This window comes from Ursus maritimus, unplaced genomic scaffold (assembly GCF_017311325.1).
Source record: "Ursus maritimus isolate PB19 unplaced genomic scaffold, ASM1731132v1 scaffold_24, whole genome shotgun sequence".
NCBI classification, from domain to species: Eukaryota; Metazoa; Chordata; class Mammalia; order Carnivora; family Ursidae; genus Ursus; species Ursus maritimus.
In genome coordinates, this window is record NW_024424897.1 from 8,639,169 (window position 1) to 8,653,703 (window position 14,535).

Consider the following 14,535-nt stretch of genomic DNA (forward strand, 5'->3'; position numbering starts at 1 on the left):
CAGCTGTGGCGGGACATCAGCAGCTTGCAGGGTGGGTCCCCGCCTGAGGGGGGTTACAGTCTGTCAAGATCCTTCTCCCAGGCAGGGTGGGCATCCCCAAGAAGGGTGTCCGCAGCAGAGATGGGGGTCCCTGCACCCTTTCTCCCTCTTCCGTCTCCGAGCCAGACTGCAAAATGGGGACTGAATTCTCTGTTATGGCTCAGAGGGGAAGATTTGCAAGCAGACTTCCTCGCTGCTACTGGGGGTGAACCGATAGTGTAGCGTGGCTGTTCTTTCTTTCCGTCTCATACAAATTCGAGATAAATCTGCTTATGTCAGCTCTGCTTAAACCCGGTTTTCGTCAGGCGCTTGGCCCATCAGGCCAAGAGTAGGTGAGCATTTCGTATCGTTTCTGTCGACGATGCACCAGGATGTTACACTGAATAAGCAGAAAAGACAGACAGAATCATTGGCTCCCTTTCAAAAGCGATTGGACTCTTTCTCCGGGGGGACTTTTGGGCTGGGTAGCTCTGAGAAATCAAGTGTGAAAAATGGGGCCACATCAGAATAGACAGAGTTTCTGGGAAAGTGAGGAATTGGCCAGCCCATCCCCACCGCCCGCCATCGATAATGACTGGTAACTACAGCTTCAATTAAACCAGGAGAGTTGTGATAAAGTCTAACCTTGCCACGTGGGGTGATCTAGACGCTGGTCAGGTGGAAAGTGGCTCTAAGGATTAGGCTCTTGTGGTTTTTTTCTAGGTAATCAATTTATTTATTAGTAACCTTTCTTTTTCTTTCAGTATTTAAAAGCAGTACGTGTTCAGATGATGAATTTTAGAGGCTAAGGAACACCTGACTATGAGCTTTTTACTCCCTTAACTCCCTTGACTATCTTTAATCCAGGATCATAACTCCATAATTTATTAAAATTATTGGTAATGCAGGTCTCTCCTTACTAGGTGTGGGGTCTCTCTGTACCATTAGCCTCTTGCATGGAGGCTGTCAGGGGGTAGACGAGCATGAAACATTTGTTGTCTCAATGATTATGACCTCTTGAGCAATGTGGCTGAATAGACCAGAGCAAGACAGTGCTTTCTACACTCTATGCTCATGAGGATTGTTTTTGATTAATAGCTGTGGGTGCTGGCCTCTAGCTGGACAGCTGAATTTCATTTGCCCTCATGTCCATTGATCGGTTACTGCTCATGGCTGATTTCTGATACTCTGTTGGCTCAAGTTACGTTCCTGCCATCTTAGTTTTGCTGTCTGGCATCAATGCAAGCTTGGTTTCCATAGTTAACCACTTGCGTTATGGCCGAATCAAAATTACCAGATAACACAGATGAAAATTGGACGTGGAAGAGTCTTGGTGGGAATAGGGGAATCTAGGAGCAGGGGCATTGGGGAGACTTAAAAATGCCATATCATTTCCCCCCCCCCCCAAATCCCAGAAAACAGCTGCAGGTGGAGAATAGGATGGATTTCAAGAATTCTCCATGGAGGCAGGAGTTCAGACAGCGGCCAGCTGGGTGATGAAATCAACGCAGAGGTCAGATGTATGCTCATGTTCGGTGAGGGCTGCAGAAATTTCAGGGACTTTCAAAATTGGCTCTGGAGAGAGGTAGTTCTGTTGGCTGGGAGACGGGACGAATGCATGACCATTCTGGGATTCGGGGGCCTCAGGCATAAGGGGAAATGAAGCTACAGGCTCCTTCCTCTATCTCCGCTTTGGGGACCCTAGAAGAAGACTGCCCTTTCCTGCCCCCTCCAACTGACAGACATGAAGGACACCCAGAGGAAGAGCACTTCTTACCCTTTCCAGGGGCCTAAAGCGATAGAGTGCAAAAGCCCCACAAATGTTGCCTTCCTATAACACCCTTTACCTGCATGGATGTGGGTCCCCACAGTGAGAGAATGTAGGGTAACTTGAATAAGCACCACCTAGAAATTCTGATGTTTATTTGGGCTTTAACATTCCCTTCCAGTTTCCTGACTTCCTCTGTCTCCCGAGCTGAGCATAAGGGAGCTGTGAGTCTCCTATTAGATACTCCTAGATTCCCAGCCTTATTTGTCTGCAGCTGGACCCAGAGGGCCGGTACAATCAGCCACCCCCCCTCCCCCCCATGCAGCGCTTGGCATGCCCTATGTGGCTCTAGCTGGATTCATACAGTTCTCAGGCAGCTGCAAAAATGAACATTCACGGAGCACCTGGGTGGCTCCGTCAGTTGAGCGTCGGACTCCTGGTTTTGGCTCAGGTCGTGATCTCAGGGTCCCGCGTGTAGCCCCGTGTTAGGCTCCATGTTCAGAGGGGAGTCTGCTTCTCTCCCTCTCCCCCACCACTCTCTCTCTTTTTCTAAAATAAATAAATAAATCTTTTTAAAAAAGTCGTAAAAATTTCCAAAGAAAGGAAATCTATTTCCAAGGAAAGGAAATAAACATCTGGGTTTCGAAAGACGTCAGATCTGACATCATATTAATTCTGTAATGCCGAAGAATGCGCAAGAGAATTACGGAAGGCATCAAGGAGGAAGAGTCATTGGAAATGCAAATTAAAAGCACAAGATGCCATTTCACAAAAATAGGTACCAAAATTTTAAAATCTGACAACAAATGCTGCCGTTGGTGTCGAAGAACTGGAACTCTATATGTGAGTATTGAATGATTTATGCACTTAGAAAAATGGCATGGAAGGTACTTACAAAGCTGAGCATTTCTCTGTTCTACGACCCAGCGGTAACATTTCTAGATATTTGCCCTATCAGCTCTATTCGCAGTAGTCTCTGCGGGGTGATGGTTCTGTTCTCTGCGGGGTGATGGTTCTGTTCTCTGCGGGGTGATGGTTCTGTTCTCTGCGGGGTGATGGTTCTGTTCTCTAACTGGATTGGGGTGGTGACTGCTTAGATGCACACATATATCAGAGTACGGAGGTACACACTTAAGATCTATGCCTCTCACCGTAGGTAAGGTTTTGTTTTTGTTTTTCATTTTTTACCTCAATAAAATCAGGGAGGGGCAGAGACAGAAAAAGAAAAGGGAAATCTGGGAAGGGTGCTTTTCAGGGAGTCGATGTCATGCTTTCCATCCTCATCCACTCTTCCCCGGGCTCATACGGTAGTGCTATCCACCGTCTTCAAGTCCAGCAGACAGGGCTTTAAAAGATGCTACCGGCAAACTTTGAAATGCATTCTCATAGTCAAGAAACACAGAGAACTGGGACCTGACTCAAGAGTCTAGCTAACTCCGGTGGGATGTGAGAAGCGGAGACTTCTCCGGGTCAGCGATATGTCTCCACGCACCCCGTGGTTCCCTGGGACAGGGAGCAAGCAGAGGCTCTTCTTGGCTCCTGTCTAGCAGGGTCGTCTGCAGGGGAGAGACCTCACAGAAAGAAGCTGGAGGTGTTCTGAGGATGCCGGGTGGTGGGGTAGGTGTTGAAAGCCACCGGTCTGAGTAATAACGTATATGGCTGAGTCAAGACAGCGGCACACATGAGAAATCCTGAACGTGGCCCAGGGCAAAAGTCAGCTCTGATCAAGTGCCTGGCCCACCAGGGATACCAGTTTGACCATCTGCCAGGACTCAACATGGGGCGCCATTTCCATGATTGTTTCTTTTCCTTTCCTCGCCTTTCCTCCCCTGTTTATCACATCCCTTGGGACTCTGTTGGGCAGACAGGGAACAGTAGCTAGCCAGTGGGAGAGGGGCAAACAGGGAACGTGCAGAGAAGGGGAGGACTCCCCTCTCCCCGAGTATGGGTTTCCATCCTGAAGCAATCATGAGGTGAGGCAGGAAGAAGATAGAATTTGAAGCCAATTTTGTTATTTCCTGAAATGAGACCTTGAAAAGTGATTATTATTTTGTAACTATATCACCAGAGGACTTTTTATTTTCTGAGGATGTTGGGACAAGTCTTACCCTCATTCCCCTCAGTCCCAATCGCACCCCCTGCGATCACTCAGAGCCAAGGGAAGACCCCAGCTCCTGAATAAAGCCCAAAGAGACAGTAAAGGAAAAACTGAAGCTGCATTTTGATTACATCCCACACTCTATGCATGTTTCGTATTAGGGGTCACACATGCATTCAATGCCCAGCGAGCGCGTTCCTATATTCCACCACGTGTCCAACGGCGCCGCCTCTCACCGGGTCACCAAGGACTGAACACAGAGGTTCTGCCTGACTCCACCGTCCTGGTGTACATCCACCAGTTCTCAAAACCCGCTTCTACCTCTCGAGTCTCCTCATAGCCATCCCCACTCCCCTCTCTCCCCTTTTACCGCCCCTGCCTTAACCTCGGCTCAGATTTTTATGTCGCCTGCAGTGGACTGAACAAGAGACCCCCAAGTGGTCTCCCTGTTTCTGGATTTTGAAGTCTGGTTTGGTGTGTGTGTGGGGGAGGACGCCCTCTTTTTAACATACAATGGCTCTCGTCATTATCCTGGTTAAAATCTTTCTAAAATTCTCTGTGATTCTATCCCTGCTTATCTCTCAACTAATTCTCCGCCCTTTGACCTACCCACATCCAACCCTAGTTGCACTGAACCAACGTGCGGTGGCCCCGAAGCACGAACCTGTTTCACGTCCCCACGTTGTCACCTTGTCCCTTCTCTGTGCCTGAAATAGCTTCCTTCGGCTAGCCCGCTCCCCCTCCTTCCAGAAAGCTCTGTCTGCTCTGCATCTTCTAGATTTTTATAGCGTTCTGCGCGCACCTCTAGCTCAACCCTCGACACTATCGTTGGTTTAATTACTTCACTTCCATCCTTCTTCTTGTGAGCTCCTTATCTTACTAGTTTTGGTTTCTGAGGATGTTGGGTCCCTAGCTCCTAGCTGAACGCTCATCACGTGTTCACTTCATTGATTATCTAATTACAGGGGAATTGACGATGTTTTTGCTTCTTAATCCCTAACACTCAATTCCCACCTGATGATCTAGGGGAATAAAAACAGGTTACTCTATCAATGAATTCATCAATAAAGAGTTATTGAGCTCTTGTTATGCATTGAACAGTTTTCCGGGTACCAGAGGTAAGTTGGGAGTAAGACAAAGTTTAGGGGCGCCTGGCTGGTTCGGTCAGTAGAGCATGCAACTCCTGATCTCAGGGTTGGGAGTGCAACCCCATGGTGGGTGTGGAAAACACTTAAAAGTAAAATCTTTAACACACACGCACACACACACACACACACACACAAAGTTCAAAGCCTTAGTTGAAGGTGATGGGCACAAATGACAAAGATGCTTTCAGAAAGTGATGGTGTGGGCCGCCCGGGTGGCTCAGTCATTGAGCATCTGCCTTCAGCTCAGGGCGTGATCCCGGTGTTCTGGGATTGAGCCCAGCATCGAGCTCCCTGCTCGGCTGGGAGCCTGCTTCTTCCTCTCCCACTCCCCCTAAATAAATAAATAAATAAATAAATAAATAAAATCTTGAAAGAAAGGAAGAAAGAAAGAAAGAAAGAAAGAAAAGAAAGAAAAAAGTGATGCCATTACAAAAGTAGACAGGACAACGGGAGAGTGACTGGGGTGACAGCACTGTGGACCACTCGATCTAGGGTGGCCAGGTCCCATGGAGAAGATGACATTTGAGCTGAGATCCGAAAGATGGTAAGGGAAAAATGGGAATGATGAAAGTGTGCTTCAGGCCAAGGAATTAGCAGGTGCAAAGGCCCTTAAGTGGCAAAGAGCTTGACAGATTTAAGAATGAGAAAGAGGGCAGAAGGGTGGGGTCACAGGGAATAAGGAGAGTAATGGCAAGAGATGAGGTGACAGAAACAGGCAAGGGCTAGAAGTGTAGGAAAAGGGTGAGTAAAGGGTCAGCTGGTAAATACTTTAGGCTTTGTAGACCGTGATCTCTACTCCAACAGCCCAATAGTGCTGTCATAGCAGGAAAGCTGCATACATGATCTATAAGCTAATGGATATGACCATGTTCCAATAAAGCTTTATTGGCAACAATAGGTGATGGGCTGGAGTTGACCTGTGGGCTGTAGTTTGCAAAGCCCTGGAGGATCGTCTGGTAGAGATTCTGGATTGCATTTCAAGTGAATAGGAAGCCATTGCAAGGTACTGAGCAGGAGGTGGGGGGGGTCATATGGTCAGATTTTCCTCTAAAGAGATTCCCAATAAAATAACTGACAACATAAGACTTCACTCTCTTTTTCCCATTATAAACTGTATTTCAAATTTTCTTTTGAAAACTGAAGATTCAGTAGGTGGGGGCAGGTAGTGGGTTGGGGGGAGTCAATGGTAGTTGTGCCATTTCCTAGTTACAGGACCTTATTTAGGTTAATTGTTTAATCTCTCTGAGCCTCAGTTTCCTCCTTAATAAAACTGTAATAATAACACCCATCTCTAAGGGTTACTAAATGGATTCAATGAGACCATGTACATAAAACGTCCGTCCCAGTGCCTGGCCAAGTAAGAGCTCAATGATGTAAACCCCTTTCCCTCGTTTTCCTTCCGTGGAGCCTGTATATATCACAGTCCAGTCAAGACAGAGGCAGATGTAAAACTTGGTAATTCAGTTCAAAGACTCAGTCGTACAGCTATGCAATAGGTGAGAAATATCGCACCGTAACATAACTGGGTGTTTGGCTACCATGGCAATGCATACGGTTTCAATTTAAATTAATAAAAGCACAATTTCTGATTACAAAAGGGATGAACCAACTCATCTTCCATATTAGTCAAACCACATTTGGGGTCCTGGAATTAATTTGGGGAATGCTAGTAAGTGAAATACCTTCAAAGAAAAATGACAAGGTAGAGAAGGGTTTGGGGACCAGGTCATGTGTAAAATGTATTAGAAATGTTTAGCATGGGGGAAGAATCCGAAAGAAAACTTGAAAATTGTGTAACTAGCTGAAGGGCTATCATTTTAAAGAAAGGCAAGTCTCCTACCATGTTGGTGTAGAGCCGGGTCTCCTTGGACTGTTGGTAGAGACTGTAGCTGTAAGACTTTTGCACGATGAAAGCTCTCCAAGACAGGGGCACCTGGGTGGCTCGGTTGGTTGGGCCGCTGACTCTTGATTTTGGCTCCGGTCATGATTTCAGGGTCATGGAATCAAGGTCCATGTCAGGGTCCATGCTCAGTGGGGAGTCTGCTTGAGATTCTCCCTCTCTTCTGCTCTTCCCCCATGCTCTCTCTCTCTCCCTCTCCCTCTCGCTCTCAAATAAATAGATAAATAAATAAATAAATATAAAAAATATTTTTAAAAAAGCTCTCCAGGGCAGGGAAAGTGAGTTCTCAATCAATGTAAGCATTCTAGAAGAGATTGAAGAGTATTCAATGGCTGAGATGTTGCATAAATAATTTTTGCAATGAGAACACAACCTAACTAAAACACCTCCCATTTCTGATTCCATAAACCCGTGGGGTGCATTAAGCAAGTCTCTGGAGGTCAAGAGACCCTCTTGAGTTTCAGGGACTGCCTCCTTCTTCTGAGGTCTCTGGTAAAAAGAGAATAAATTGTGTGATACATGCATGTGTGGTTCATCAGGAGGTAGAGAGACTAAGAGTGTTACTGCAGGGGCCAGGACGGAATGACTAAGGTAAAAACAGAATGGGTCACTTTTATGTAAATTGGGTCAGAGTAAATTCACATCACTGAAAAATGAATGGAGATTAGGAGAGAAAGAGGTCAGGAAGTTTTCACCAAAATCATTCCCCAATCCATCAATTACCCAGTCCCTCTGCTTCTGAGACTAGGCCACCATCACCTCTCAGCCTGGATGAGGCCCTAATCAGTTGCATTTTTTTTCATAGCAGGTGAACAAGAAAATACCAGGATGTGATTGGTTTCTGCAAGCCTTCCTTTGCTACTGTGAAATGTGAGCACCCTAAGGGCAGGGGCCACATCTGTCCTTGTTCGCTGCTGAATCCTGACCCACAGGAGATGTTTTGCAAAGGTTTGTGGGGACACTGAGGAATAGAAATCTTCCTCAAGTGGAATATGGCAGCGTGATATCCTGGTAATTGCATTAAATTCAACACAAAATCCCGAAATTTCAAGGGTTGCGTCTAGCGGCAGCTTCCAAGTAACGTATGTATTGCCTTGAATTTTGCCTGGTTGTTTCAAATCCAAATCTGATATTGCCGGCCCCGTGTTGTATTTGGTCTACAATAACTCTTCTTCAGATGTACGGAGTAAAAGAGGTCTGGTCTGTGAACGGTGGCAAAGGAATAACCCAATCGGGGCCCAGCAAACCTTTGTCAGCTCCAAGAGTCAATGGGACACGCTAACAAAGTGCAAGAAAGGTGGTGTCAGGAACAGATAGAAGGGAGTCACAAGTGTGGAGTGAAGGGACGAGGACGGACAGGTAACGAGCAGTCTTAGGGCTTTATGCTTCATTTAACCTCTACGGTGCCCAGGAGATAATATCATATGAGAGATGACAAGAGTTTGCGTCTCAGAGAGTGTAGAAAACTGTGTCAGGTCTCATGCTAGAGCGTAACGGCGGAGATTCCCAGAGACGTGTTCTGTGACATTGCTGGCGAGTCCACGGGTACGATGTAGGGTTGCCGTTCAGTCAGCGGACCATGTGCCAGGCACTGGCGAGAATAGAAATGAAAGTACCTTGTATCCTCTGATGTCACGGTTGGCCGTCCAATAGCCCTGGTCTTGGGCAGACCCAGGTTTTGTGGGGCCTGGAGCTTATCTAGTTCTGTGTGTGTGTGTGTGTGTGTGTGTGTGTGTGTGTATACACACTTTTAAAACATGAGATTAAGTACAGGACCTTACAAGGAGTCTGTGCAAGTGACCAGGCCCGAGGCTTATGCTTACCTAGCATCCCCGGTAAACCTCTCTCTGCTATAATGATAGCTCGTCAATTTAGTTAATTTACAAAGTAGCCCAGCAGCACCTCAGAAATGTTCAGTGTGGGGCACCTGGGTGGCTCAGTCATTGAGCGTCTGCCTTCGGCTCAGGTCATGATCCCAGGGTCCTGGGATCGAGTCCCCCGTTGGGCTCCCCCAGGGGGGAGCCTGCTTCTCCCTCTCCCTCTCCCTCTCTTCCCCTGCTTGTGTTCCCTCTCTCGCTGTCTCTCTCTCTGTCAAATAAATAAATAAAATCTTAAAAAAAAAAAAAAAGAAATGTTCAGTGTGGAAATCAGGGAAAAAAGGAGTCGGATGGAGTTCAGGTGAGAAAGCCAAACACACAACTCAAGCTAATTCGTGCCATTTTGCCCAAAGGACTGATTCTAAGTGAGGTGTTTATTCCCTAATGTTTATTCCCTTTTGTTTAAAAAAAAAAAAAAGCCCTTTTTGTTGAGATAGTTTTTTTAAAAACAGGTTTTATTGTGAATGCGAATAAACAAAATAACCCTGGATCTAATTATAAGCTTTTTCTGTTCTGGAGGATTCTTTCCTAGGTTTTCAATACGTGTCTTGTTGTCAGGGTGATAAGCTCTGCGTTTCTAGATTGAGAATAAAAATTCCTCTAAAATATTTTATAATCTGGTGGTGCCGGGCTTTGCCTCGATTGGGTGCACGGAGGTGGGTGGGATTCCGAGGAATTCTCTGTCTGTGCTCCACTGTTTCTTGTGTTTTCCTGCGTCTAAGAACCAGCCTGTGAACACCCCGTTTACTGTTTACGTTTTATGACTGTGCAGTAGGAGTCCTGTGCCGACTGGAAGATTTGGAAGCAGTCAGGTGCCAGACTGCTTCTTGCTAAAAACCGCTCTAATAACATCCCTGTTACAAGAGGAGAGATTATAAATGTTCTTAACAAAAGGGGAAACCAAGGCACAGGAAAGTAAGCACTTGCCCTACCCGATTATACCCGAAAGAAACCTTCTAGCTCTAAGAAGGTCTGTGGAAGGTCACACACTGAGGAGAAGAGCATATTTCTAGGAGAAGAGAAAACAATCTTGCAAACATTATGGATTTGGTAGGGGAAGGGGTGGTCAGGACTGGGTGTTATGTGTTGAGTTTAACTGATAAGGGGATTTGGGTGAATAAGGGTGGACAAGAATTGGTGAGCACCACAGACACTTTAAAAAGGACTTTGTGAGTGTTGGCAAGGGGAAAAACAATAGAGATTTTGTAAGAATGGAGGCTAGACTCTGAGCCTAAGCCGACGGGCGCTGTGTCACAAACCAGCAACAGAATGTGACGTTTGCGGGTGCCGGGGGCAGGGCCAGATGTGCACGGTGCCCCACAGATCACAGGCCGTCAATCGATGTTGAAGGAATTTGCAAAGGAGGCCGAGCACTAATGTTGTCTCGATTTGATAACTACCATTTTCCTGGTTGCCATGATCCTGGTGTGGGACCCAAGCCAGGAATCCAAAAAAGCAAAAACAGACAATGTGGCGTAATACCAGAGAGTCTGGATACCGGTGAAGACTGTCGGAGACAGGGGCCCAGGAGTCAAACCAGCCTGAGGTGACAAGAGACTTGCCTCCTTTAGAGACACTTCCCCCAATCAGTCTGTGGGGGTGGGGCTGGGGGGGGTGTCTCTGTGTGGGGGTGGGAGGGAAGGAATGATTTCATCTGTTTAATGAAAAATGACCTGGACGTTTCTCTGATCCTGGAAACTCCCATCTCACCCAGGCCAAGAAAAACAGGATTAGGTCTTATTACTTCTACCAAGGCTTTGCATCTTCTCAGAACGAGTTAAACGGGAGGGAACAGTAAAATAAGGTAATCTCATTCCATTGTCCCAGCAGATAGACCAGGATGGCTCTGAATCAGATATAATGGGTTAATAGAACAGACTTCCCTCTGGTTGTGTTCGAAACTTTTCTTTTGGCTTCTTCTGCCTTTTAAACGGACACCCCTTGTTGGTGTGTGTTCACGGTAATAGAAAGTTCGATTGATTGAATTCAGGCAGGCAAGTCACCCCCCCTGGCATTTTATCTACTGACAAGCTACTGACTTTAGGTCTAATATTCCCCTCTGAGTTCCATAGGGAAACAGCTTTTGCCCTGAATCATGAGGCTGTTAATACCACAACAAACATTTTGCCTGAGCGAGCAACTACTGATATGTAATTGTCTAGGTGACCTAACAGGGTGACACTTTCCAAGATATTTCCACGTAGATTTTTGGGGATACAGTCTTTTCACCACTGCCAGTTTTGGGATAGTCCAAAGTGCAACATAAAAAAAAAAAAAGAAAACATCACAGAGATCAGTATGGAACAATCTCTTCTGTTCCTCAATTCTTCAAATCATCCTTTGAAGGGGAAAATGCGGTGAATAAGCCAGTCCACGGGGCCATTTTCTTTTTAATGCAATGTATATTTATTGTAAACAATAATATACAAAAAAAAGAATGAAAGAGAAAAAGGAAAGATGACTTTCACAGAGAGAACAAAAGGTTTGGGGGGGGGGAAACAAGCAAAACAAACAGAACACAAACACGAACCAAACCTTACCTAAGGACAAAATATGATTTAAATGCCAGGTTTCTTAAGTTACAGAAATATTTTTTTAAAGATCTGCTTTTATACAGAAATTGAAAGATGCCATATTATAAGAGTGCTTTAAGATTTTATTCTACTGACTTCTAAAACTGTTAATATATCTTTTTTTAAATAAAAAAAAAAAGTTTGCTGTCTTTTTTAAAAAGCAATCCTCGAACTCTCCAGCCACAGAAGGAATTAAGAATTCAGGTCTCTCGGTGGGCTGATCCCCTCCACCTTTCCGCCTTCTCTCCAAGAAAACATGCAGGGGACTCTCCATGACCCATGCTAGCCTTGTTTTGTGTCACAACACACACACACACACACACACACACACACACACACACACACACACACACAATTTAGGCAGCCCAAATATCTGTGGCAGAAAAACACTGAAAATGACTCAGTGATACACTACATCTGCAACCTTTCATTTATACAAAAAGAGAAACATGTTTCCAGTTTGTTTTCAACAAAACAACAAAGAAAAAAAAAAGGACAGACAAAAAGGCATGTATATTATACAAATCTAGGACAAGAAATCCAAAGAAACTTGCTTTTAATAATAATAAAAAAGATTAAAGAGATAAATAAAAAAAAAACTGGTTACAGTTAAGAACATAATTTAACAGATGACCATACCCTTTGAGGAAGGCTCCAACAACCTATTTTAAAGAAGGTAAAATTTAAAAAAAAATTTTTTAAAAAGAGAAAGATTTTTTTTTTTTTTAACGAAAACCTCTCCTTACAAAATAAATAATTTTAGCACGTGGAATGTCTTGAAGGTTCACTGCTGGTGTTTGGAGAGGCACAGGTGACAGCGTAAGGGAGAGGGTTCTAGCATCTGTGTCCCACATGGGGCTCCAGCAGGCAACCAGGGGGCAGTGTGCCGGGGCACTTACTGGCTGCTGAAACATTCCCAGAAAAGTTTTCATCTCCTTTGCTTGGTTTTCACTTCTTTCTTAAGATTGCAACAATCAAGCCAATGCGGAGGGAAACGCACTAACAGAGAGCACAAGTATTTTCCAGCAGCATGGTTTTAAGGCTCAAGGTATTTTCTCTTGTTTAAAAAATATATATATGATAAAGCTTACCAAATGCTTCTCTAGACTATGGTTTACTTCCATATTTGCAAAATAAGGCCTTTACTTTTCTTTCTAAGGCAGCTCCTCCTTGAATCAGAAAGCCTGAGGAATTAAGCAAAGCTAACCCCCAAAACTGATCACATCACACAAATTTGTGTTTTTTTATGTTAATACAACAACGCACACACACTTTTTTTTTTGTTTTTTGTTTTTTGTTTTTTTTTTGTAAGAGAAATCTCATCTGTACAAAAATACTCTGGTTGCAGGAAAAGCTAGGGCACACTGTTCAACTAAGTAGTTTAGCTGTTGGAAAAATAAGAGCATTTAATTTCTTTATCTAAAAATATGTATAAATCCCCTCAAAACGGTAATGAATCATACACAGTACATACTAAAAATATTTAAAATAGAGAATATTCCTCACAGAGGACTTTTTTCTTTAATTACTGCTAAAAAATAATTACAAAGTCCAAACAGGCAGAGAGATCGAGCAAATTGGTCACACGATGATTCTCCATTATCCTCCATGCTTGCTTTGAAGAAAGTGTCCAAGTTCGGTTTCTCAGCGATTCCGCCCGTCCATCTGGCCACGAGCGGCCTGGCCACTGATTTGCAACAAGGTGGTAATGCGCTTGGATAGCTAATGTTTCTGTCTTGGAATCTGGGTACGAGTTGCCTTTAGCTTAAATGTCTTTTAAGGAATAAGAAAAAAAAAAATGTCCCAAGGAAATTCTGGTCGGTTATTTATTTCTTCGGCTCTTTTTAGGGCCATCACGGTCATCATCACCCTTTGTGCAAGGCCTCCTCAAGGTCTGGTGAGCTGCGTGTAGACCGGCTGTTCCCAGTGCTGGGGGCTATGGGTCTGCGGGATGGAAGGGACCCCGGAGGTGTCGGCGATGGGGGTGTACATGGGCCGCTGCGCGGGGTTCATGTAGGTGAACGTGGAGTAGAGGCCGGAGCCCTGGCCCGCCGCGTGGCTGTAGTAGGAGCCGGAGTTCTGGTGGTCCGTGTAGTCGTACTGCGAGCGGGTGATGGGCGGGTAGGAGGGGCTGTAGTGCGGGAGGTTGAACGGGCTGTAGGCGATCTGCTGCGGCGAGTGCTGCTGCTGCTCGCTGTAGTGGCTGGGGCTCAGCTGCTCCGTCTTGATGTGCGTTCGCTGGGACTGGCCCGGCTCGCTGCTCAGCGTGGTCAGCGTGTGCGCCGGCTGCGGCTGCGGGGGCGCCGGCTGTGGCTGCGGGGGCGCCTGCTGCGGCTGCGGGGGCGCCTGCGGGGCCTGTGGGGCCTGCGGGGGCTGCTGCGGGGGCGGCGGCGGCGCCTGCTGCTTGGACATCCACACGTGGCCCGCGCCCGCCGGGGTCGCCGCCGTGCTGCTGATGCCGTAGCTGCCCGTGTAGGTGACCTGGCCGTGCGTGGCCGGCACCCCCGGGTGGCCGTTGGGCGGCAGGTACTGGTCGAATTCGTTGACGTCGAAGGTCTCGATGTTGGAGATGACGTCGCTGCTCAGCTCGCCGATGTCCACGTCGCGGAAGTCGATGGGGGGCTGTCGGCCCCCCTCTGGCAGGGGGCGCCCCTCGCGCTTCAGGTCAGCCTTGCCCGGCTGCACGTCGGTTTTCGGGGTGGTGGGTGGCGTCGGTGGGCCCTGGGATTGCCCTGCGGGCAATAAAAGAGAAGCGGCACAGAAAAGTCAACACGGGCAGTGCAGAGGCCCTAATCTTAGGAACCCTCCTGGGACCCTCCCTCCAAGCTGAAGTGTCAGAAGGACCCGCAACCTCGCAGGAGGCGCGCTGCACCCGAGATAAGTCGCCAAATGATTAACCGGCCAGTACACATTCGGCGATCTCCTTTTATGGGGGGAGAGGGGTTCTGAGGTCCGGAGGGTGGGTAGGACCAAATTGCTACTTGTGGAAGAACGCTGTGTGTGCTTTTGGGGTGGCGGAGGGAGAGAAGGAGGAAGAAGTCCTGTAAAGCTGTAAAGGCATTTTACCTCGCAATAAAAATTAATCTGCTAGGATGTAGAGATTGAGTGTGTGTGTGTGTGTGTGTGTGTGTGTGTGTGTGTGTGTGTGTGTGT

General features: G+C 46.4%; 1 protein-coding gene across 1 annotated transcript; it reads right to left on the reverse strand.

Moving 5' to 3' along the window:
• Positions 1-11,272: 11,272 nt before the first annotated feature.
• On the reverse strand, positions 11,273-14,294 carry LOC103665914 (SRY-box transcription factor 9). Its single transcript, XM_040641207.1, is given in 3 exon segments — positions 11,273-13,989; positions 13,991-14,040; positions 14,234-14,294. Coding segments are annotated over 3 exon segments (831 nt in total). The 3' UTR covers positions 11,273-13,269.
• Between the last annotated feature and the right edge of the window lie 241 nt (positions 14,295-14,535).